Source organism: Nicotiana sylvestris, chromosome 11, assembly GCF_000393655.2.
Source record: "Nicotiana sylvestris chromosome 11, ASM39365v2, whole genome shotgun sequence".
Lineage (NCBI taxonomy): Eukaryota > Viridiplantae > Streptophyta > Magnoliopsida > Solanales > Solanaceae > Nicotiana > Nicotiana sylvestris.
In genome coordinates this window covers 141,268,472-141,294,859 of record NC_091067.1, presented here as the reverse complement: position 1 = coordinate 141,294,859, position 26,388 = coordinate 141,268,472, and the positions used below count along the sequence as shown (strand labels likewise).

Below are 26,388 nucleotides of genomic sequence, written 5' to 3'. Positions count from 1 at the left end.
AAAAAAGGATTGAGCTTTGGGTTTTAAGAAGAAATTAAAGAAAACGATATCACGTCCCTTGTTTTCAATCTTTCTAGCAAGGTCGACTACATCAGAGTAGGATAAAGTCTTCATCTGTGGGGCTACTGCAATGTATAAACGACCAACCAATCCATCAACAAACCTCTAAACTCGAGCTTCTTCGGTAGGCACTGAGTGAGGAGCATATATAGCCAGCTTACAGAACTTAGTGTTATATGTTGACACATCCATATCTGGAGTCTGAACCAATCTCTTAAAGTCTCTAGCATATTGTTGCATCAGACTGTCTGAAAGAAAATGATTCTTGAACAACTTAGTGAACTCGTCCCATGTCAGTGGTGGTTTTAGTGAAAATAGAAGAGCAGAAATCAGGGACAACAACAACAACAGGGTTCTCAGACAGGGACACACATGTCTTCACAGTCCACATACAGACCACATTACAGACAAGGTAATATGGGACCATCATCTTCTGGACATCGTAATTCTGGGCATATATATGCCACTACTCCAGTCTGCCAGACTTGTGGTAGATCACATTTGGGCCAATGTCGTGTTCTAACTAGAGAGTGCTTTCGGTGTGGCCAGTTGGGACATCACTTGAGGGATTGCCCTCAGCTTCCGAGAAATTTCAACCAGGCTTCCATTCAGTCAGCTGCACCGACTCAAACTACTCGTAATACTTCATGTGCTACAGGTACAGGAAATAGATGTCGAGGTGCTGGAGACCATGCTACTGTGAATCAAGGACAAGGCAATACTGGTAGAGGTCAGGCGAGAGTTTTTGCTTTTACTAGACATGATGCTCAGTCCTCGAATGCAGTGGTTATAGGTATTCTTTCTGTCTGTTCATTTGATGCACTTGCGTTGATTGATCCGGGATCTACTCACTCCTACGTGTCCTCGTACTTTGCTTTGAGATTTAGTAGACAATCCGAGCTATTGAATGATCCTTTTCTAGTTGCTACTCCTGTTGGAGAGTCTCTATTAGCTGAATACGTGTATCGTGCTTGTCAGATTCGGGTTGAGGGTAGAGATACTCTAGCTGACCTTATTGTACTAATGTGATTGACTTTGACATGCTGATGGGAATGAATTGGTTATCTTCTTGCTATGCTACAGTCGATTGTCATGCAAAGATAGTTAAGTTTGAGATACCAAATGAACCTAGTTTTATTCTAAGAGGGAGTCAGATTCCAGAGACTTGCAAAATTGTATCTTTTATAAAGGCTCAACGACTTCTGAAGAAAGGTTTCTTGGGTCTCTTAGCTATTTTAAATGATACAAGAAAGGAAACAATTAGTATAGAAAATGTACCCGTAGTGAGAGAATTTTCTTATGTATTTCCTGAGGATTTACCAGGATTGTCTCCAGTACGAGAAATAGGCTTTGGTATTGATTTGCTACCAGACACACAGCCCATATCGATACCCTCATATCGAATGGCACCAACAGAGTTGAGGGAGCTAAAGCAACAGTTACAAGATTTGTTAGATAATGGTTTTATTAGACCTAGTGTATCACCATCGGGTGCACCAGTACTGTTCGTAAAGAAGAAAGACGGATCCCTGAGAATGTGCATTGACTGCAGGCAGTTGAACAAGATAACAATACGCAATAAATATCCCTTACCTCGTATAGATGACATGTTTGATCAGCTACAAGGAGTTGCCCACTTTTCAAAGATTGACCTCCGTTCTGGTTATCATCAACTTAGAATCAAAGATGAAGATATTTCTAAGACTGCTTTCAGAACTCGATACGGGCACCATGAGTTTCTTGTGATGCCTTTCGGACTAACAAATGCTCCAGCTGCATTCATGGATTTAATGAATAGGGTGTTCAAGCCATTTCTGAATAGATTTGTAATAGTATTTATTGATGACATACTGATATATTCTCGTAGCCAAAGAGAACACGAGAATCATCTCAGGACTGTGTTGCAAACATTGCGAGAATATCGACTTTATGCTAAGTTCTCGAAGTGTGAATTCTGGCTAGAGTCGGTAGCATTTCTAGGGCATGTTGTATCCAAAGATGGAATTATGGTAGATCCTAAGAAGACCGAAGTTGTGCAGCAATGGCCCAGGCCTACTTCTCCTACAGAGATTCGCAACTTTTTAGGCTTAGCAGGCTATTACAGGCGTTTTGTGCAGGATTTCTCCAGAATAGCAGCGCCACTGACCAAGCTAACACAGAAAAATGCAAAGTTTCAGTGGATGGAGGAATGTGAGCAAAGCTTTCAGAAACTCAAAACGTGTTTGATAACTTCCCCAATATTAGCCTTACCATCAGGTTCTGGAGGATTTTCAGTATTCTATTACACCTCGAGTGTGGGATTAGGATGTGTACTCATGCAAAATGGTCGTGTTATTGCTTATGCTTCGAGACAATTGAAAAAGCACGAGCAAAACTATCCTACACATGATTTGGAGATGGATGCAGTGATATTTGCTCTAAAAATTTGGAGACATTATCTATACGGCGAAACTTGTGAGATTTATACTGACCATAAGAGTCTGAAGTATATCTTTCAGTAGAGAGATCTAAATCATCGGCAGCGCCGTTGGATGGAACTACTTAAAGACTATGATTGTTCCATTTTGTATCATCCTGGAAAAGCCAATGTGGTGACTGATGCATTAAGCAAAAAATCTATGGGGAGTCTAGCACACATAGCTCCTACAAAGAGACTTTTGGCCAAAGATATTCAGAGACTAGAAGACACAGGTGTCAGATTTTGTGTCAAAAATTCAGAGGCATTGTTGGCTTGTGCTCAAGCTAAGTCTTCATTAGTTGAGCGCATTAAGACCACCCAATATGAGGATGAACGATTATGCAAATATAAAAATGAGGCCTTAACTGGTAAAAGCAAGGATATGATTGTTGAAAGTGATGGTGTTCTTCGAATGGGTGACAGGCTATGTGTAGCAGACGTAGATGGGTTGAGACATGCTATTCTTAAAGAAGCTCACAACACTAAATACACTATACATCCTGGATCCACAAAAATGTACCATGACCTGAAGCAATTTTATTGGCGGGAAGGTATGAAGAAAGATGTTGCTAACTTTGTTTCTAGTTGTTTGACTTGTCAGCAGGTCAAGGCTGAGAATCAGCGACCCGCAGGACTACTACAACAAATTGAGATTCCAGAGTGGAAATGGGAAAGAATTACTATGGATTTTGTCACCGGGCTACCACGAACCCTTAGAGGCTATGACTCGGTATGGGTGATTGTAGATCGACTGAAAAATCAGCACACTTTTTGCCGGTGAAGACTACATATGGTGGAGTGAGGTATGCACAGATATTTATGAACGAAATTGTCCAACTTCACGGAGTTCCAATATCCATCATCTCTAATTGAGGATCACAATTTACCTCACGCTTTTGGAAATCTTTTCAAGAAGCATTGGGTACACAAGTAGATCTTAGTACTGTATTTCATCCACAGACAGACGGGTAGTCTGAACGTACTATTCAGATCTTGGAGAATATGTTGAGAGCTTGCATTCTTGAGTTTGGAGGTAGTTGGGACACTTATCTACCGTTAGCGGAATTTGCTTACAACAATAGCTTCCAGTCCAGTATTCAAATGGCACTGTACGAAGCATTGTATGGTAGAAGATGTTGTTCTCCTATCGGATGGTTTGAAGCCGGTGAGACTAACTTATTAGGACCCGACCTAGTACAAGAAGCTATGGACAAGGTCCAATTGATCAGGCAGAGATTGCTTGCAGCTCAAAGCAGACAAAAGTCTTATGCTGATAAGCGAAGAAGAGATTTAGTGTTCACAATTGGAGACAAAGTTTCCTACGGGTCTCCCCTATGAAAGGTGTAATGCGGTTTGGGAAAAAAGTCAAGTTGTGCCCCAGGTTTATAGGACCGTATGAGATATTAGACCGAGTGGGAGCGGTGGCTTATCGTTTGGCACTTCCTCCTGAGTTGTCCTTTATTCATCCAATGTTTCACGTCTCAATGCTAAGAAAATGTATATCATACTCATCTCAGGTGATTGAAGCACCTGCTATACCGCTTGATGAGAAGTTATCTTACGAGGAGGAACTGATGGCTATTGTTGATAGGCAAGTAAGAAAGCTACGGTCGAAAGAAATTGAGTTCGTAAAAGTCTTATGGCGAAATCATACAGTTGAAGAAGCTACTTGGGAAATAGAGGATACTATGCGAGTCAAGTACCCCCATTTGTTTCAGTCTACAGGTACGTACTTGAGTTAAATTCGGGGACCGAATTTCATAAGGAGGGGAGGATGTAATACCCTATATTTTAACAAGGGTGTATTGGTCATTAGCAAAATAATAATAATAATAATAATAATAATAATAATAATAATAATAATAATAATAATAAATACAAACAAAAAACCTATATTTATATAATGAAGGGATGAAATTAATGGGTCGTAACCCATTTGGTCAAAAGTGACGTGAGATAGAAAAGAGGAACAAGTGATTTGGGAAAGAAAAAAACCCTTCAGTAATCGTAAACATCAAAGCAGAACGGTTTCTGGTGCTCCATCGTGCTCCATCCAATGCTGTGTTCTACTTAGAAGAATTAAAATATCTTGACCCTCAATAGTAGAATTCCAGGTAACTACATATATGTTTCCTCCTATTTGAAGTAGTATTATTTTTAAAGTTTAAATAAATATGAGGTTGTAATTTGATTAAGAGTTGGGAAACAAATTGGGATTTAAGAAAACGAAAAAAAAAAGGAGATAGCAACACATTTTGTTTAATTTAAACTAGTCTCGTTAGTTTTTGGTCAGACTAAGTGAGATTGGGATTCTAAGATTTTATCAATGTTTAACTGTAATGGCGGCACTAAGTAGGAATTTTCATAATAAAATAGAATAGTTCATTAAAGAAGATATAAGTCATGAATGGAGGATTTCACAGAATTATTTTAAAGAAATACACAGCCTAACTGTTGCAATTTTAAGTGAAATCAAGACGTGGGTAATCAAAAATAGCAATTCGTTATCACCTTAATTATAAATTACAGAACTAGTGGATGGTAACACTAAGCTATAAATTGATTTATAGATTCATACACGAGCTGAGAAATCCGGATCTGACTGGAAATTAAGCTTTGGTTAGTTGACATCAAGAGGTGAGTAGTAATCTTACCGCAATTTGTGTTTTCATAACTTACATGATTTACACATGATTTTTAATATGAATATGTTACCGATTATTTTAAGTTGCATGTGGGACAAGTCTTTTACTCGATATGATACCGAAATAGCTATTTAAGAAGATTACCGTTGTTTTAAATATTTTCGTTGTCATTAGATCTGTTACTGTTACTTGAATTTACTGTTATCGAAAAGAAATTATTTGATTTGATAAGAACTAAAATGCCCTATATTGTTTAAAATATTTTCTATGAGTATATACGGATTACAGAGACAAGTATAAATGGGAGTAGACATTGAAGGATCTCGTAGCTAACGGCGGGTTCGTTAGACCTGGTGCACCTTGTAATTACAGATTGCCGTTATAGCCTTCGCTAGTGGGAAGGTAGAACTAGCATACCGTTACCGACTTCCCTTGAGTAGGGACTACCGTTATATTTGATTTCTTGCGAATAAGTCCGCAGTTATACCGATTACATGATCCGTTCATTGAAACCTCCCAAATGTAAATATTGATATTAGACAGTGGTTACCGAGTTTATTACCGAACTGTTAATTGTATTATACTACAGGAAAAGCATGACGAGACTGAAAATTATTTATTGTTTCTGAAAGGGAATTTTTATGTTGTTTTCTGTTTGATATACTAGCATGTTTTCTGACTTGTCCCCAATAAAAACGGATGTGGTTAAGTATTATTACTCACTGAGCTAGCGACTCATTCCCCGCTAATTTTTTCTGAGACAGCAGTTGACGTGGGCGAGGATTTCGTTAATTAGAGCGCACAGGTTGATAGTTCTTGGTGAGCCTCGCACTTGTTCGCGTGGGCGGAGATTTTATTTATTGTTATACTTTTTTTTTGAACTCTTAGAGTCGCTCCATAGTCATTATTTTAGTGTCATGAGTATTCTTTTATTATTATAGTCTTATGTTGAGTGTCATTCTCATTTATCAAATGTTGGAGATAAATTAGTATTTCTAGTGGTTAGTTGGTGGTTTAGTTATGGTGGAGACTTGTATTGGTTAATTGACAAATTGTCAATTATTTGGTATGATATTACGATGTTTGGTTGTTGATTTGAGACAGGAAAAATTTTGGGATGGTCCAAAAACAGAGAAAACTCTATCCGATTTTCTGTAAAATTACCGATGAGGCTTATTTGAAAGCACCTGCTCTTAAGCGCCGGTCACAATCCTAAATTGGGTCACGACACAGGACACTTATTTTCTCTTCTAGATTGAATTGTTACAGGTGTTCAGTTTTGTAATTTGCCCAAAAATAGTTCAAATTCTTTTAGGGAAAATGGAAAAAGATATAAGGTCATTTTAAAAGGACTTAGTGTAATTCATCTTCTGTAGCTGGATTCTCGAGTTCAATATCCAAGGTTTCAGTTTCACATTTAGGGACAGTGGGTTTGAAGATAAGTTATGCTGAAATTAATTATGTTGGTATTATTTTTTATTATCTATTTAATATATATATTGTATTAATATTTGGATTGTCAATTTTACTATTTTATCTTTAAATAACTTATTCTGGGATTACCATTCCATTATCTAACAGGTACCAGTTAACCTGAATATTTTAATCATGAGATAATTTATCCCAGAATTAATACCAAATAAGGAATAAGACAATAGTAAATTTTTATCTCAAGATTACATTTACTTATCCATTATACCAGAGATCGTTTGTTGAGAAACTAGTTATCCCAAGATTAATTATCCTAGAATTGCACTACAATTCCGAAATAACTAATCCCAAGATCAAATATACCGTGATCTATCCCAATCAAAAGTGGAAAAAACTCATCTCAAATTTAATCCCAAAAATAATTCTCCATTATCCCTACCCAACGAGCCCATAGAGTTGGCATAGTCAGTTTTTTTATTATTGAAAAGGTTTGTTTGAGTTTTTTTTTTTTTTTAAATTCTAATTCTTTGAAAATTTCAAAGACAAACTTTCAAATCTCTTAACTGCCTCTTTAGCACCATAAAATACAACATTAATTAAGAGGTAGAATATTAGACTTCAAGTCTTCAACCCAGCCTTCAACCCAGCTTTCGACAATAAATTTTCCACCAAAAGGTAACATAAGCATACCTTGCATGCGTAAAAGAGCTGTTTCTAAGATTTGTGAGCAAACTCGGCAAGATAATTTAAAGCACTCCCACACACCTTAATTTATTCGAGCCCAGTTTTGTCCGAGTAACAACCAAAGGACGACTAATCCCATCCACTTTTCAACATAAAAGCATATATATATTTCTTTGACTTATATTTGCAAATTTCACTATTTGCATTATTGCAATCAAGCTCCAGCATTTTAAATGAGCTTTGTTTCTCAATGCTTTCAAGTAGAGAGAGAGAGAGAGAGAGAGTGCGTGTGCGTGTGACAACCTGATTATCCACTCCCACATCACCTGCCAACTCAATCACACATGATATCCCGTCTAAACCACCGTGTTGAGCCCCGATCTCAGCTTTCACCTGGAAATGTCATATCATAAAACAAAACAGTTATCAACACAAAGAAATAGATGTAATCGAACAGGAATCACATCACTCATAAACTTTGAACACAATACTTTTCGGGCCACTCGTCAGTAGAAGGGTAGGGGAAAGGTGAGGAGCTAGTCTCTCCCACACTTGAAATCAATTTGTTTTACAAAATAATTCCACAGACATGTATCCTAAACCAAAAGCGCTTAAAGCACTTCCGCCTTTCTCAAGCAAATATCAGGTACTAGTAGTAAAATTCGTGAAAGGTTCTTCATAATCAAAACTGCATTAAACTTAATGTTTGTTCTATGTTTGTCTCCATTATGATAAGAAGAAACTTCTAGGTTGTGAGCTTCAGCTTACCCATATGATGTAAGAGAAAACACTCACGATAAGCATGGTAGTTCGGAAGTTGGTTGAGAAATGCTAACCTGTTGGTATCTGGACATCCTGTTTTCAAGGATTTCATCCTTCACCAATCAGAAAGCAGTTTTCAGACAATCATGAATCGAGCTCCCTTCTAGAATGCAAGTCGGTCAAGTTTCCTCACAGCTATCCATCGAGTTATTACCACCACTGAGCATCATTGTAACTTTGATCATCTCAAGCACGGTCCCACATGATCTTTCTAATTCATTGTTTCGCCCACAACTACTCAAGCCCAGCCAATCACAGAATCATAATTATATCCCGAATGTTCTGTTATACAGTTCGCCTGAATTGGGCATGCGAAACTTTGATTCCTCATATCCATTAAAGAACTTGTTATAACCCAGCCTTTCACTTCGGAGGAGTTCAGCCATGCCCAAATCGTTTGCACTCTGGGCACCATTCCAGCCATCCCACTGGCCATTTGACATGACAGAGTTCCTGCTCTGGGTAACATTGAGCTGTGAAAATGGTGAAAGATTGTTGGCCAGAGTTTGCTCCACAACCCTGGAAGAAATTCCATAAGCATCATTGAATGGAGTAAAGTTATCCCCCATATCACTGAATCTCTGGTTCTGATGCAGAGAGAGAGATCTTTGCATCAGCAACTGAAGTCTTGCTTCATTTTCGAAAGCACTAAGCTGTGGAGGAAAACTTGAAGACATGTCTATACTTGAGACACTAAGGCCATTCGGAACCCTCCCTTTACCAACTGCCAATATTGCAGGATCCATAAACTCAATGTCCCCGTTGTTGACATTTCCAATTGGTGGAGCCTGATATTCATTGCGCAATAAGGAGGTGGTATCAAGAATGTGATTACCTACAAAATAAGATGATTTGAAATACACATCTAAAATTAGGTCCAACAAAGTGGAGAAAAAAAAAGACAGCTATAAGATTACTGACCAGAGAGAGAACCGTAATTCTGTTCCATTTTATCATGAGAAATAAAGCCTGGGGGTGGGGCCCTGTTTGGCGCTGCAAATCCTGGAGGCGCAGTCATCTGAGATCTCGACACTGGAGAATTCGCCAGAAAATCAGTAAGTCAAGCACTTCAAAGCTTTTGTTTCGTTTTGATAATTGCACTCGGATTAAATCAGAAACAATAAAAGCTGCAGATAAACAAGGGGAATAGAAGTTAAAAAAACAAGTGATGCCCTAACCTGACAGCTTGTTAGAAGAGAGTTGAGAATAATTGTTGGTAAAACCATTACGTTCCTCATTATTAAATAGAGAGAAACCATTCTGAGTACCAAAACCATCAAGCTGATAGCTTCTACTATTTGGAAAATCTTGACCGAGAGGATGATGACTATAACTTCTCTCAGTGTAACTTAAAGATGGTTGAGGATGAGTCAATGGATTCATTGGCTCCTCCTCCCTTGCAAAAGAGAACCTTGATTGATTGCTGCTCTGTAATTTTCTTGAGTTTGATACTCTAAGAGACCCTTGTTGGTTATCAGTCTCTCCCAACAACTTAGCCAAGTTCTGAGAGGTTAACGACTCATTCCATGGGTCAAAATCCATAGACAAAATATTAGATATTATACTGTTCTCTCCCCTATCTACAGTAGTACTATGGTCCACACTAGCAGCTTCAGCTTCAGCTTCAAACCTATCCATATTCATCCCCTTACCATCATTAGACAGTGGATAATTTCCCAAATTACCCACAATATTGAATGCATTTTCAGGGTATCCATTAGGAAGTTCTCCAATGCTAGAAGGCTGTAATACTGAATCAGTTCTTTCGTCAAACGATTGCATGTTGGCTTTAATAGGTCCAACACCATTGGCAAGATGTGGAGAATAACCCTTAAGCTGCACTGAAGAGTGTAAAGAGATGGAAGGACTTGATGAGTAGCTTTTCTCTACAATTACTTCCGGATCCCTATGTCTCTGTGCATTGAAAGATAGCAAATCATCCTCCATTTCAGGAGTTGTGTCTAGTCTTCCTTGAGCCTGTGTTTCCAGTCTCAAATTAGACGTTTCTCTTGAGTTACAAACTTCATCTGCAGAAGTCATAGATTTCCCATTCATATGAGGCGGCGAAGGTTCCCTTGATTTCTCATAATGTGATTTTTGCTGTCTATCAATGCTAAATGATGACAAATCTGAGCATTCAATATTGATCTCAACATCTCTGGCATCACAGGAATCTTCTGATAAACCAGGTCCATTAGACATCAAAGGAAGATCAAAGGCATTTGTAGCTCTGGATGGTGTGATTTGTTTACCTTGGTCCTCCAAAGCTGGGGTGATATGTAACTGATTGTTCAGGAATGAAGAAGCAGTACGTACGGCGATAGTGGATTCTTCAGAACTATAGGTTCCATCATCTGCACCTGCGGACTGCTTAACAGGTTCTAACATCTCTGTTTTACCTTTCTCTTGACTAGTGCCACTTTCTTTGCTGTGAATAAATTTCTTTCCTGATTCAGTAGGCAATGACAAAACCTGACTAGTGTTTGCAACAGCTGTAGAGAATGTCAGTGGGCTACAGGTCTCAGCCTTCTGTTTAAGAGGCCCATTAGAACTTGGTGCGCTGGCAGGAGGCAGTCCATTAGAACTTGGTGCAGTGGCTGGCGGCAGTTGGTTATTTGACGCACGCGTTCCCCTAGCAAAATGAAAAAAAATGTATTATGCTTTTAAGAACCATATACCAATGAGAACAGTGGGTGATTTTAATTGCATACCATAAAGCGCCGGCCGGAAGAGCAGCTGATCTACCAGAGCTGCTATTTGGTGGAGAGACTCTGGCATTGGTTGCTGAATTCTGCAAGTCATATGACAAAATTATAAATTTCACAGGCACACTTTTGGCATCATCTCCAGTAGGCAGTACGAATAAAAAAATTCAAACTTCATCAACTTTATACCTAAAAAGCTCGAAAATGTAATACGACCATATGAAGATGGAAATGTCAAAAGTTTAGATCATAAGAGCGAAAGTTTATGGCCCTCCCTTGAGAAGCTGACTTCCCTATTCAGGCCTCCTCCAAATAAGGAGCTAGCATTTCCTCCTTCCCAAAACGATGGGAACTGGGGAAGGGAAAAAAGAAAACAAAATGGAAAGAAAAGATAGAAGAAAAGAGAATAATAAAAGCAAATCTTACATTTGCAGCAGTTTTACTAATAGGTTGTCCTGCAGAAGCAGAGCTGTTATTGCAGTAATCGTCTGCTGGTGATGGTAAAACACTCCCTGATCTCCGTTGCATACTATTAATGGCACCAGTAATTTGTTGAACTCTACTCCTTTAAAATAACTATGCAAGTTAATTATTTATCCAATGAATGTACATATACAACAGATGACATGCAGAGCCACAATATAAGGTTGTCGCACCGGTCCAGAGTCCAGACACAGATTAATAATAATATACTACAAGACCTCTGAAAAAAACTCGTTTGGACTGATCAGAGCGTACAAAATAGAAGTTGAAGCTTATCCTGCCACAGCCATGGAAATGGCACCTATTTATCAATAATTTCATAATTATGTTGTTACATAAATTTTTATGAAGAGCAATGACTACAGCATGGACAAAATAGTGCAAAAGAATAGTTGCTCTTTTTTCAGTGTCACATACTCCCAGACATCTTGGACTTCATACGCAATGATGAAATTCTAGCAACAATGTTATTAACTACCACAACATTATAAAACCACCGTTAAATAAATCCCATTACCTTGTGTAAGCCGATATTACTTCGTCTTTAGTAAAGCTATCCTCTTGTGATCCAATCTCGTGCAAATATAAACAATCAGGATTGGTGCAGGGCTGGACCAAAAGAAAACTCTTCCCTTAGAGACATTAAATCTAAGATGTTCCAGAAAGACTTTCATTCTTTTTAAAGATTACAAAATTTAAAATTATAAAGATTCAAGTGACGACCCATAATCAATGTTCTGATCGAAATTCTAAGTAATTGGCTAATTGTGAAATCATACCACACTCCTCAGCCAAGCATGACAGTATTTTGTGGTTCCGAAGCAAGCCCTGCCAGTAAGAAAGTAAAAAATGATTACTGAACTATAACAGCCAATGTAGCATATCAGTAACAAAAAACTGCACACACCTTAGAGGTCTACCGTCCAAAACAAATCCATGTACAGACTGAATACAACGGACCGCTTCCTCCTCATTTGAATAGGTAATATATCTGTAACCAACAGAAATATTAAAAAAGTGATAGCTAATAGAACTTATTTTATAAGTACTAGCTAACCGACTTTCTTTCGAATGTAAAAGAAAGGAATACGCTTTGAGGATTTTAAATGCCAAACACCTAATAAATATCATGAAGTTAACACTCATGGAAAAACTGATCGAAACAGGTCTTGTTGCATGCTTTCTCGGATGGGAACAGCAACTTCGAGGTACAGGTATAAAAAGAATCAGTATGGAGGACTGGTCTGAATTTTTTGCTTTGCAAAATTGGACCTGCCTAAGGCAGCAGCCTGGCGCAATTCCGAGAAACAAGAGGATTAGATCACGTAGCGTTGGGTAGACCAAATGCTTATTCACAATAATGTTCTTTTATTAATAAGGACGTCAGAACAATTTTCACAGTGGTGTCCAATCCAGCTTGCACGCACCTCGACCATTCCACCCGACACCTACCACCTCCCACAAGCACATGTACCGGGTAACTCTGTCTACCAACCGCCAACGCTTAGGCCAATGGGAATAAATCACCTAGTGTTGCCTCCCCTGGGATTTGAACCTAAGACTTCATGGTTCTGCTCCCACTTCATGGACCACTAGGCCATAGCAGAAAACAATCTTCTTATTCATCTCTTCAACACGCAAGAGAAAGGAAGTACACTCTACAGAATCCTGTCTTGAAGACTGTACCACTAAAATACTTGCGGAAAATCCTATAATGCAGAAGATAAACATGGGACTATCGACTTAAGTGAGTATAGAGCAACGTTAGCACAAGAATAGTAAATTGTTATCCTAAACATAACATATGATTAGACACTTCGAATTGGAACATATGAGATCTCATAGAATGATGTAGAGGGTTTTCTAGGACAGAGAACAAGGTTCTGGAAGACTAACAACTCTCCATTTTGATCGATGCTTGGTTTTGAGACTAGAAGCCTTACATAATTCTTTCCTACAACATGTTGGAGCATCCTATTATTACTGCTTTAATATGAAGATTTTTGAGAACTGGTACAAATTTTAAATCAGGAAGCATACTTACACACTACATGTATTATTTGCAAACTGTTGAATGGCGCCAGCAGCTGTCCGAGACATGGAAACCTTCTGAACCTTTCCATACTGAGCAAAATATTCTTTCCGCTGTAGAAGCTGTTTTTTTTTGGGGGGGGGGGGGGGTAAATTTGTGTTAGTTTGTGAGAATAATGTTACTAATAGAGAAGTGTCAAATATTTAGGACATTCCTAAGTGGGAAATTTCATATAAATTGGATAAAATGATATCTTTTTAAGTAGGTGTTAAAGATTTCACAACTAACTGTGCATACATCTTCGTCAGCTAAACTGAGAGGCAACCCCACAATGTAGACAAGATTCCTTTGAATGACTCGCACACTGGTAAGTTGCTTTCGCAAATCAGCTGTTTTACTTTTACCCTTTCGAGATGTCGATTTTTTCTCCATGCCCGCTATCCTGTTGAAATGACCCAAAAAAACAATCTATGAAGAATGCAAAAAATATAGGACCTACTAATCTGATAATGGAGTTTGTCCTTAAGAAAAAAAATTCAAATATTACTTTTCACAGTTTGCTGCCATGCCAACAATCTTTTCCTTGTTATATGGACTGCGGCATGCAGGACACCGCCCTTCTGTCTCGTCCTTCTCAGCCATCTCCATTATGTGATGCCAGCACCAGACGCATATCTATAGTAACGGGTGCCAAAAGTTAACATAAATTTTCAGAGAGAGAGAGAGAGAAGTGCAAAAGAACTATCGAATTTTGTGAACTGTTTCATCTAAAGCTTAAGTTGTTAGAGAGGAAGCACTTTTATTTATTTAGGTCAGAAATATGCCACCCTCCATCTTCCTCTAATATGCGAATCTGATTCTTTTTGTTGGACCAAGCACGTTAACACTCTTGGGGTGATGGCTGGCAATAAATTGAATCAAACACCTTTTTCTACTCTATAACATGTTGAATTGTATCATTTAAAATGTGATACTTTTATTTATTAATTCAGATCTGAAACAGAATCTAGGAAACAAACATGAAATAATATATCTAGGAAAGTCAATATGCAGAAAAGGAAATACAGTGTTGCTTAGTATCTCAATGCTTGAATGTACCATCCCAACCTAGCAAGAGTGGTTTCTTGAAGAGTGAAACTTGACATCAAAAGACAAGCATTGATGCATAATTAGCCCAAAGAATCTCATATTTTATTGGGAGTGGAAAGGGGCTAGTGAGGAGGTTAATAAACCCTTTTTTTATTAAGACCATATACATCGGTAACTTTAAGGTAGTCTAGATTGTTCAAATATTCTCATGAAGAAAATAAACATCAGATTGAATCATCAGAGTTATACCAACAACTATAAGTTGATTAGGTAAGATCATCCATCAATCGACATGCTCAAGAATATCTCCAGAGTCCAGAGCTAGACATGACAAATATAAATACCTCAAAAATGCCTAATATAAATCCAAGTGAACCTATCATACTCCAGAACAGCACAAAAGTTTTGATTCCTAGAAGATACTATTGTGTACTTCATAGATTGTATTTTTCTTTTATGGAGATAAGGATTGACTAGCTGTTATCCATGCATGAAACAACCCTTAGAACGCGTTATCTATACTAGAACATCTTACAATAGGCATTAATTGAGTCACCCTATATATTTTGAATCAGCTATAATATTGCTTCAGGGTACAATTTTCTGCACTGAAAACAAAGAGTTCTACAACACCACCGAAGAAAGTACACAATCATTGATACAAGCAGTACCAGATTATGATATATCATATGCATGGACAAAACAAGGCCTATAGCTGTCAGAAGCATTAACATACAAAAGACACTTCTACCCAGCTTGTCCAATAAAAGAAATGTCCCATTTGTCTGCTACACAGCTTGGGAGGTATCTGGACTAGCTTGCGACTAACTCGGGGTGCCTGCATCCTCTCAATAATACAAGTACATTGTGACTTTACCTAGCGAGGTTTAGACAGATCGTAAGAAATCATAGTCTTTTTGCTAAAATTTGAACCTCTCAATTTCAGACGGTTAACCCACACCCTTGGATGCAATTTTTTTTTGATGTTTTTACTATGGTGCCAAGAAACTATTACAGGTTTCAAACTTTTCTTTGGAAAGTACAGAAAGAGAACTTATTTCCCAATTAGCAAGGGAAACCTCAATAAACTCGTGGTACAGTTATCGTACAAAATGGCTGTAAAAAAAATTATACAAAGAAATAATTGTACTATCACTTTCTTTCAACTCAGCGTAATGATTCTTTCAGTATTTTATATTATAAGAAATGGTCATGCAAAGGGCTGTCGAGTTTAGTCACAAAAGTGTAACTCACCCAACCCACTCAAACTTAGGCTGGTTAGGCTAGGAATATATTCATCTATAACTCAATTTGGGCTATCCAAGTAGCCCAAGTTGACCCCGCAAGAAAAGCTTCTGTTAGCGGAAACGTAAAAGAAAGAACACAAGATTTAACGTGGTTCGGATCAAAATAATACTACGTCCACCAGAGAAAAGATGCCTTTTTAATATTAACAAAGGAAGGGGAGATTTCCCAATTACACTTAAGAGAATTTCTCTCTTAACTCTCTACTTACTACAATGTATTGTATTATATTTTTGGGATGGTTTCTACAAATGAAGGAGTGCATCTATTTATAGAGGTAAAGACCTCCTCTTGATATCATGGGTGACATCAAAGGAGGAAGCTTCCTCCTAGCATCCACACCAACTCTTTCCACCAACTCTTCCAATTGACATGTCATTGTTGACTAAACATAAACCAACACTTTCAATCTCCACCTGGGTTTGCGTTTCGAGCGTGCGTGTGAACAACTTTGGCCAAAACTTCTAAGCTTACTGGGCAACCCCGTTGTAAGAATCAAGAAGAATCAAACCATTGTTGAACATACCACCTCCACCTAACAACTGTTCTCTTCGGAGTTGCATCAGTTGATGCACATCCCCGCCAAGTCCTTGCAGTGTGCAAACTTAGCGAGCGGGACTATCTTGGTCAACATGTCTGCAGCATTATCGTCTGTGATAACCTTCACGACCTTGATAATTCCCTCTTCAACAACATCTCGAATAAAATGAAATCTGACATCAATGTGTTTAGTGCACTCATGAAATCTCTGATTTTTCATTAGATGAATAGCACTCTGACTATCACATCTAAGAGTTGATTCCAGCTTAACCAAACTCAATTCCGCTACTAAACCTTTCAACCAGATAGCTTCCTTCACGGCCTCCGCTGTTGTCATGTATTCTGCTTTTGTCGTAGACAAAGCGACAATCGATTACAGAGTCGACTTCCAACTAACGGCACTACCAACGAGGGAAAAATGTATCCAGTTGTGGACCTTCTTCTGTCAAGATCTCCTGCATAGTCAGAATCTACATAACCGAGAATTGAAATACCTCCACTTTTTCGAAAGGTCAGACCAACACCAGAAGCTCCTTTGAGATATCTCAATATCCACTTGACAGTTTCCCAATGCCTCTTTCCTAAGCCGTACATGTATCTACTTACCACACTTACAGATTGAGCAATATCTGGACGCGTGCATACCATAGCATACATAATGCTACCGACTGCTCTGGCATAAGGAATCTTTGACATATGCTCCACCTCATCCTCGGACTGAGGCATTTGTAACTCTGAAAGTTTAAAATGAGGAGCTAATGGTATACTTACAGGCTTGCACGTATGCATATTGAATCTCTCGAGAACCCTTTCAATATACCTCTTCTGAGAAAGATGTACAACACCGTCTTCTCTTGAAATTTCCATACCAAGGATTTTCTTTGCAGCTCCTAAATCCTTCATGTCAAATTCCTTACTAAACAGTTTCTTCAAAGCATTTATCTATGTAATGTTGTTAGCAGCAATAAGCATACCATCAACATACAACAGTAACTAAACCATTGAGTTACCAGACATCTTCTTGTGATACACAGCTATCAAATGCACTCCTTGAGAATTCATGTGTAGTCATGAATGCATCAAACCTCCTGTACCACTGTCTAGGGGATTGCTTCAAACCATACAAAGACTTCTTTAGTTGGCATACGTGATCTTCTTTTCCCTCAGCTAGGAAACCTTCAGGCTGATCCATATAGATTGCCTCTTCTAGATCACCGTATAAGAAAGCAGTTTTGACATCAAGCTGTTGAAGCTCCAAGTCAAATTGGGCAACCACTGCTAGTAACACGCGAATTGAGCTATGCTTCACGACTGGAGAGAAAATCTCATTGTAGTCAATTCCCTCCTTCTGACGGAAACCTTTTGCAACCAATCTCGCCTTGAACCTAGCATCTTCCACTTCAGGAATTCCCTCTTTCTTTCGGTAGACCCACTTGCATCCAACTCTCCTCTTCCCTTTTTGTCTTTTCACTAAGACCCATGTGTGATTCTTGTGAAGAGACTCCATCTCTTCAGTCATGGCTAACCGCCATTGTACAGCATCCTTGCAAGAAGTTGCTTCAATATACAAGGAGGGCTCCAGATCCTTAATCTCTTCTTGTGCAGCTACGAACGCATATGCAATCAAGTTTACTTGATCTATAAGGCGTTCCGGTTCTCGTGTATACCTCTTCTCCCTCCCCTTCACAATTGTGTATAGTTCATTGACAGCAAGTTCTTCAAGGTCTACATCTTCTGACTCATCTTTAACTTGAGTCTTTTGATCCTTTTCCTTGGCAAGCTCCACCGGAAGCTCCACCTGCTCGTCGTTCTTGTTTCCTGAAAACTCCACGGAAATTTTACGGCGATTAAGTATAGAGGATTCATCGAAGGTGACATCTCTACTAACTATAAATCTGAGTAAAGAAAAACACCAAAGTTTGTACCCTTTTACTCCATCCACATACCCTACGAATATGGTCTTCTTAGCCATTGGTTCAAGCGTTCCTTCATTAACGTGATAATAAGCTGGACACCCAAATACTCGTAAGTATGAATAGTTAGAGGGTTCACCTGACCATACCTCATTCGGAGTCTTAAAGTCAATTGTCGATGCTGGAGATCGATTGACAATATGAGCAGCAGTGTGAACTGCTTCAGCCCAAAATACTTTGGACATTTTGGCTTGTAGGAGCATACAACGAGCCTTTTCAAGAAGAGTTCTGTTCATTCTCTCGGCAACTCCATTCTGCTGTGGGGTATGCCTGACAGTCCTATGTCTTGAGATCCCATGAACCTTGCAGAATTCATTAAACTCTTCATTGCAAAACTCCAAGCCATTGTCTGTGCGAAGATACTTGATTTTCCGCTCCATTTGATTTTCAACCAAAATCTTCCACTCTTTAAATGCTTCAAAAGCATCACTTTTTGCCTTCAAAAAATACACCCAAACCTTTCGTGAGAAATCATCAATAAAAATGAGAAGATACCTCTTTCCGCCCTTCGATGGAAGTTTAGAAGGACCCCATAAATCTGAATGGATGTAGTCTAGCACTCCTCTTGTCTTGTGTTTGCCAGTGCTGAAGCTGACCTTCTTCTGCTTCCCTAGAACGCAGTGCTCACAGAAGTCAAGCGTGCTGATCTTCTCACCTTCCAAAAGTTTACGATTGCTCAACATCTCCAGTCCACGTGCGCTCATATGACCCAGTCTCATGTGCCATAGTCTTGCCTTGTCATCATTAGATAACTGCACTGTAGATGCATTTGCAGAGCCAACAATGGTGCTTCCGGCCAATGTGTAAAGGCCGTTCTCCAGCTTGCCTTTCAGCATGACTAAAGAACCTTTAGTCACCTTCATAGTTCCTGCTTCGCTCATGTACCTGTAGCCTTGTTCATCCAGAGTACCCAAGGAGATCAAATTCTTCTTCAGATCAGGAACATGACGGACTTGTGTAATAGTCCTCACGATTCCATCATGGCAGCGAACCCGAACTGAGCCAATGCCAACTATTGCACAAGTTGCATTATTGCCCATTACTACGGTTCCTCCACTTTTCTCGTAGCTGCTAAACCAGTCTTTTCGGAACGTCATATGCAGAGTACAAGCAGAGTCTAACACCCATTTGTTTTCATAACTACTATTATTATTACACGATGTTGTTAGTACATAATCATTATCAAAATTATGTACCTGTTCAACTGTAGATGCACTCGCCTTTTCCTTGGACTTTGACATTGGGCAATCTCGTTCAAAGTGCCCCTTCTTGCCACAACCCCAACACTCTGTATTCTTCTTGTTCACACGAGACTTTGATCTGTGCTTTGATTTGGTCTTTCCCTGTTGGCTAGTCCGGCCTCTTACAAAGAGGCCACTTGCCTGGTCATCTCTATCTCCTTCAATGTGCCTCCGCACATCACTAGAGTTAAGTGCCTGCCGCACTTGCTCAAGCTTGATAGGCTCCTTGCTATACATCATTGAATTCTCAATATCACGATATCCTGAAGTCAATGAAAATAGCAAAGCACATGCAAGCGTCTCCTCCTCCTTTTTAATTCCTGCAATCTGTAAGTCCATGACAAGTTTATTGAACGCATCTAAATGATCTTGTAACGAAGTACCTGACCCCATCTTAAATGTGAGTGGGTCTACCGAAAGAAAGAGGGAATTTCTGAAGTGGAAGATGTTAGGTTCAAGGCGAGATTGGTTGCAAAAGGTTTCAGCCAAAAGGAGGGAATTGACTACAATGAGATTTTCTCTCCGGTCGTGAAGCATAGCTCAATTCGCGTGCTACTAGCATTGGTTGCACAATTTGACTTGGAGCTTCAACAGCTTGATGTCAAAACTGCTTTCTTACACGGTGATCTAGAAGAGACAATCTATATGGATCAACCTGAAGGTTTCCTAGCTGAGGGAAAAGAAGATCACGTATGCCAACTAAAGAAGTCTTTGTATGGTTTGAAGCAATCCCCTAGACAGTGGTACAAGAGGTTTGATGCATTCATGACTACACATGAATTCTCAAGGAGTGCATTTGATAGTTGTGTGTATCACAAGAAGATGTCTGGTAACTCAATGATTTATTTACTGTTGTATGTTGATGATATGCTTATTGCTGCTAACAACATTACAGAGATAAATGCTTTGAAGAAACTATTGAGTAAGGAATTTGACATGAAGGATTTAGGAGCTGCAAAGAAAATCCTTGGTATGGAGATTTCAAGAGAAGACGATGTTGTACATCTTTCTCAGAAGAGGTATATTGAAAGGGTTCTCGAGAGATTCAATATGCAAACGTGCAAGCCTGTAAGTACACCATTAGCTCCTCATTTTAAACTTTCAGAGTCACAAATGCCTCAGTCCGAGGATGAGGTGGAGCATATGTCAAAGATTCCTTATGCCAGTGCAGTTGGTAGTATTATGTATGCTATGGTATGCACACGTCCAGATATTGCTCAATCTGTAAGTGTGGTAAGTAGATACATGTCCAACCCAGGAAAGAGGCATTGGGAAGCTGTCAAGTGGATATTGAGATATCTCAAAGGAGCTTCTGGTGTTGGTCTTACCTTTCGAAAAAGTGGTACAGGTATTTCAATTCTCGGTTATGTGGATTCTGACTATGCAGGAGATCTTGACAGAAGAAGGTCCACAACTGGATACATCTTTACCCTCGTTGGCAGTGCCGTCAGTTGGAAGTCGACTTTGCAGTCGATTGTCGCTTTGTCTACGACAGAAGCAGAATACATGGCAGCAGCGGAGGCGGTAAAGGAAGCTATCTGGTTGAAAAGTTTAGTAGCGGAATTGAGTTTGGTTCAGCTGGAATCAACTCTTAGATGTGATAGTCAGAGTGCTATTCATCTAATGAAAAATCAGAGATTTCATGAGCGCACTAAACACATTGATGTCAGATTTCATTTTATTCGAGATGTTGTTGAAGAGGGAACTATCAAGGTCGTGAAGGTTATCACAGACGATAATGCTGCAGACATGTTGACCAAGATAGTCCCGCTCGCTAAGTTTGCACACTGCAAGGACTTGGCGGGGGTGTGCATCAACTGATGCAACTCCGAAGAGAACAGTTGCTAGGTGGAGGTGGTATGTTCAACAATGGTTTGATTCTTCTTGTTTCTTACAACGGGGTTGCCCAGTAAGCTTAGAAGTTTTGGCCAGAGTTGTTCACACGCTCGAAACGCAAACCAAGGTGGAGATTGAAAATGTTGGTTTATGTTTAGTCAACAATGGCATGCCAATTGGAAGAGTTGGTGGAAAGAGTTGGTGTGGATGCTAGGAGGAAGCTTCCTCCTTTGATGTCACCCATGACATCAAGAAGAGGTAGTTTGATGTCACCAATGACACCAACTCTTTCCACCAACTCTTCCAATTGGCATGTCATTGTTGACTAAACATAAACCAACACTTTCAACTTCGTCCAAAAAACATAAGGAAATAACTTACTTGATTAGCTATGTATATTCTCTATACACTTGCACTCTTTCCCTCCTTGTAAAGAAAAGAAACCTTTTCCACTTTGATGATTAAACAAATTATTAAAGAAACAACAAAGTGAAAAAAAGAGCAAGAGCGGGTTAAATTGGGTTATAAACAATAAGTTATGACCTATCGTTTTGCCCAAATTGGCCTAACCCATTTTTACCATGTAAATTTAGTGACTCAACCCATATTGACCTACCCAAATTCAGCCCAGCTGGATCATTTGACACTCCTAGGCACTAGACATCCGTAAACCTTTATGTAGTTTGTTTATTGATAATGTTTATGTTATGTAGTTCTCCACAATTTTTTTTGCAAGTCATAGTTAGACAAGAATCTCCTCTTCCTTTATTTTTTTAATGACAGGTAAGATAAAAGATACGAATTTCCTCTGATGCATAGGTTACCCTTCCTTTTTTATCTATACTATCATATTCTTTTGAGCTACTACCTTAAAAGTTAAACTCAACATTTGTTTTAGTTTCTGCACATACAGGTTTCTTTTCTCTAGTTAATCCAAAACTTACCATGAAAAGCAAACATAAAAACATGCCAACTTGCTAAGTGGGCTTTAGGTGTTCTTGTCATTTTAAGAAACTGGATTTTCCTGCTAAGGAAACTAAAATTTAAAAACCCCAAACCCAATAAGACGATCTAAGTAGGTATTGGCAAAAAGTAGGGCATTTTAGAGCACAAATAAGGACAAGTATGCACTTTATGTAGCACCAAATTCTACGTGTTTCTGCTGCCACATCCACGGATAGATACCTTTCTACGTCAATTGTAGAGAATAGGTGGAGACGGGAACTTATATATCCTTCACTCAATCTCTCTTTGCCTTTCCACAGTGGATATGGGCAGCAGTTCCACCCAAAGCACATGGATTACCAACCTAAAAGAGTCAGCTATCTTCCACGCAGAACTACTATAGGGTGAAAACATCTGACCTGATAAAGCATATTCACAGTAGAAACCTACGGCAAAATTAATCAGCCATTCACCCCCCCCCTCCCCCACAACACACACACACACAAAAAGGGGCCTCCTGAAGTTGATCAAAACAATTTTCATTAAAGTACCTCTAAGTATATAGGTGTAAGACTGTGGATTGCTAGACACAAATTTTAACTGCGACTGTCACCCAGAAGCACATACATATGAACTCTTATCTCTTAGGCATATGGAAGGACAGGTATGAACGCGTAAAAGTAACTTTTTGGAAGCAACATCATACAGCTGAGATACAAAAACTATCAAGTTCTTATGAAAAATACAAGCATTGTTATCAAAGACTAGCTTGAGATGCACTTAAGGTATGAAGCTAGGTGCAAAACAGGTTAAGTGCTTCACCTTGCTTGGCTGACACTTCAGTGGAAGCACTAAGGTGTGCGCCTATCACCGTCGTTATGGGCTTTTTACTTAAAGGGAGTGCCAATAAGCAAAAATATTGTAGTTTTTCTCGATTCTTGTTTCAATAAAATTGTGATTTGTGCTTACAGTTATTCTTCTTGAATTGCACAGATACTTTTAATGGACATTTTTCCATTAAAATCCCCATAGCGCTATAGATCTCTGCTCTTCATTTCGCTTTTAACATTTGATAATACTGACTTTCAATCTTCTCAAATAAAATACTAACTTTCAAGACAAAATCAGAGGACTAAGAGTAGAGGACAATCACCAAAATACCAGAAAGGCATCTCCACTGCAGCCATAATAAGCATATCTTAATAAGGAGAACATGTGAATAAACAATAACTAGTCTCTCAATGACCAGGTTCAACACAAGCAACACGGCTTCAAATTGCATTCGTGAAACTTAATCAAAATTCAAAAAGGACATTATCTTTAGTGTAGGAGTGTGGGAAATTTGATGAATTACAAACCTGATAGCCACACTTGCAAGGCTTCAACTGCTGATCTGTCAAATCCATCTCCTCGGCACACAAAGGACAGGTTCTTTCTCCTTGGTCACTCATGGTTACCTTCACCAAACAAAGTATAACATCAACAACTAAGCCTCAATCCCAAACAAATAGGGTTTGATTATATGATTCCTCACTGACCATATTTACCCCATATAAGCTCTTCTCATATTATACAAAATAATAATTGTAATAAAAAGTACTAGAAGTTCCTTATATTTTCTATTGACGTATAAAACTCAGAAAAGCTAAGCAACTCTTATAAAAGCATAGGACGTAAAGTAGATCGCAATAAAATTAACTCGACACAGAACCATTCAAATCTCACAATCCATTCACTTCTAATGCAGCACTCTCTCTACATGAAATTCCATCTCAACAACTTTACTTAATCCACAAAGAAACAAAAAGTCAAACTCTTATTGACTCAAAGATTCAATCTTTTTTATACTTTTCTAATTAATCAAACCTATCGATCCAATAGAAAGAACTAGTCAAAAATCTAGAATTATATCTCTTAAAAAATAAAAAATAAAAGATTAAACTTTACCAACTCAAAAACCCAAAAATCTAAAACCCCATAAAACCACAAACAAAAATCAATCAAATACCAACACAAATCGATTGAATTAATAACAAAAACAAAATCAGGGATCTGATAACAAAAAGATAAAAATTATAAAATTAGGGTTTGCGATTGGACTTACAGTGATGACTTGATCAAATTCGGGCGAATCGTAAAACGGATGAGACACAAAACGATAGAGAGAGAAAGAGAGAGAACCACACACACAGCTGCTTTTGGAGTTTTAGAGAGAGAGAAAGAGAGTGAAAGGGGTTGGGTCGCTTTTTTTGAGTTGATTGGATGTGTCTTTTCGGGGCAACTAATTATTATAAACGGGCTCGGGTTGAAGATATAGTTGTAGTTATTTTGGATGCTTTACACGTGGCAGTATAGGAATGATCGACGGTTGTGAGTTATTCACGTTGAGTCTAATTGACGGAGATCTAGTGCGGTGAGTAATGGAAACTTCGTACTAACTAAAATAATATATGTAATGTTGCTTGTATTTACCATAATTGCAATAAATGTTTCACAAGTCATACGAAATTAGTATGCCAATTGGATTACAAGAGATTGGCCCAGTTGGGTTGGAGATCGGTCATTACAGATGATCGATCCCTCCTCAATATTGTTTGGGTCGAGCATGGTTTGCAGATTATTACGCATAAAAACTATGATAAAAATTGTAGCAGCAGTGCTTTCTCCTGAATTTTCCAAAAAAAAAAAAATTGAATTACAAGAGAAGTCCAGTCTCATATGATACTTGAACTTACTAGTTTACTAGTTTTAAACCTCTGAATTTTGTTGTGGCAAATAATGTGAATAATTTTCTTTTAAATGCGTCAGAATGAAGAAAAATCGAAAAAATTTATCACACAGCTATATACAATGGCTTAATTGTTCAATTTATGTAGTATTTCTTCTTTCTTCTTCTTAATATACACTATGCATATTTTACGAAATTTACATTATCTTTTTTTACTTTAGATGACTATTTATTTTAATGGTGTATTTCGTATTTTTTGCACCATGTATATGGTGAAAATCGGGGTTACCCGATTTCGTCCCTCGATGAAAAAAGTAATACCACGTCGGAAGACCAGGACATCGAGCTCGGGGTCGAAGTTTCTTTCCAGGGTCGAGGTCGATAATACTTACTGAGGTCAGAAGAAGGCGTGCTTCGAGATGACGTGGGTATGATTCAGTAACAGAAAGAGCGAGATCCCGCAACGGGCCGGAGATCACGGCGTGAATTTCGGAATGGATTGATCTTTAGCGGTTAAACAGTTGTCAAATATGATTTCCTACTATAAATAGAAGTGTACCTTATTTAGGATTCCCCTATTGTATAAAGGGGGATCCCATTCATTTGTAGGACACATTGTTCACTGATAAGAAATATACACACATTATTGTTCGTCAGAGTTGTTTTATCATTTGTTATTCACATCTTCATACCTCGAGACTGTCACAGGTCAAGGTGAGATTTAGCTTACACACTGGTTTGATTTACTTTATTCTTTAACTTATCTATTTAATCCCTTGTTTATCAATTGGCATTGAATTAAATCAAATATCTTTAAAACCACAATACAAGTTTAATTGTTACTCGAATTTTAGGGTAAACATTTTGGCGCCCACCGTGGATCTAAGGATAATAGTGATTGTTTCAGTGTGATTCTGATAACACACGTTATTTTCACACTTGTTCTTGTCAAGTATTTTTGCTCTCAGGTTAAAGCATGTCAAACTCACAAAACGCACCCGTACATGGTGATGATGGTCCCGGGTTTCATGAGGAAAATGACAATGTAATTGCTCCAGGAGCCGAGGTGCCATCGGCTAATCTCGGGGGAGCACTGATCGCCGATCCAGTCGATATCAGTTTGCACGTTGCTCTAAATGTGGACCTAGACGCGGACCCCGAAGGGAGTGTATGCAGGGAAGGCTGATCTGGTATTCAAACGCACTAAGGTGTCAATCACTAGGGAAATACGAACCCGAGATTATGTGCCAGAATGCTCCTTATCATTCAATGACGAAAAAGCATAAGGCATTTCTCAGCCACACAACGACACTCTGGTAATTTCTATCTTATTAAATAAAGTTCAAGTTAAGCGTATTTTAGTGGATCCAGGTAGCTCAGCAAATATCATCCGATCGAGGTTCGTGGAGCA

General features: G+C 38.6%; 2 protein-coding genes across 3 annotated transcripts; one reads left to right on the top strand and one right to left on the bottom strand.

Moving 5' to 3' along the window:
* Positions 1 to 432: 432 nt before the first annotated feature.
* LOC104233178 (uncharacterized) lies at positions 433 to 1,089 on the top strand. The gene has a single exon (XM_009786521.2). The coding sequence runs from the start codon at positions 433 to 435 to the stop codon at positions 1,087 to 1,089; it is 657 nt and encodes a 218-aa protein (XP_009784823.2).
* Positions 1,090 to 7,147: 6,058 nt separating this feature from the next.
* LOC104233175 (uncharacterized) lies at positions 7,148 to 24,526 on the bottom strand. 2 transcript variants are annotated; one of them, XM_009786514.2, is made up of 14 exons: positions 24,354 to 24,526; positions 23,608 to 23,706; positions 13,868 to 13,995; positions 13,618 to 13,762; positions 13,333 to 13,442; positions 12,196 to 12,279; positions 12,068 to 12,116; positions 11,806 to 11,897; positions 11,232 to 11,370; positions 10,812 to 10,891; positions 9,279 to 10,732; positions 9,022 to 9,132; positions 8,115 to 8,935; positions 7,148 to 7,671 (listed from the first exon to the last, which is right to left on the bottom strand). In XM_009786514.2, exons 2-13 carry the CDS (start codon positions 23,698 to 23,700, stop codon positions 8,367 to 8,369), a joined length of 3,054 nt encoding a protein of 1,017 aa, XP_009784816.1. In that variant the 5' UTR covers positions 23,701 to 23,706; positions 24,354 to 24,526; the 3' UTR covers positions 7,148 to 7,671; positions 8,115 to 8,366. The 2 variants fall into 2 exon arrangements, with proteins under 2 accessions (XP_009784816.1, XP_009784817.1); XM_009786515.2 differs by having other exon boundaries at positions 11,232 to 11,364.
* Positions 24,527 to 26,388: the final 1,862 nt, after the last annotated feature.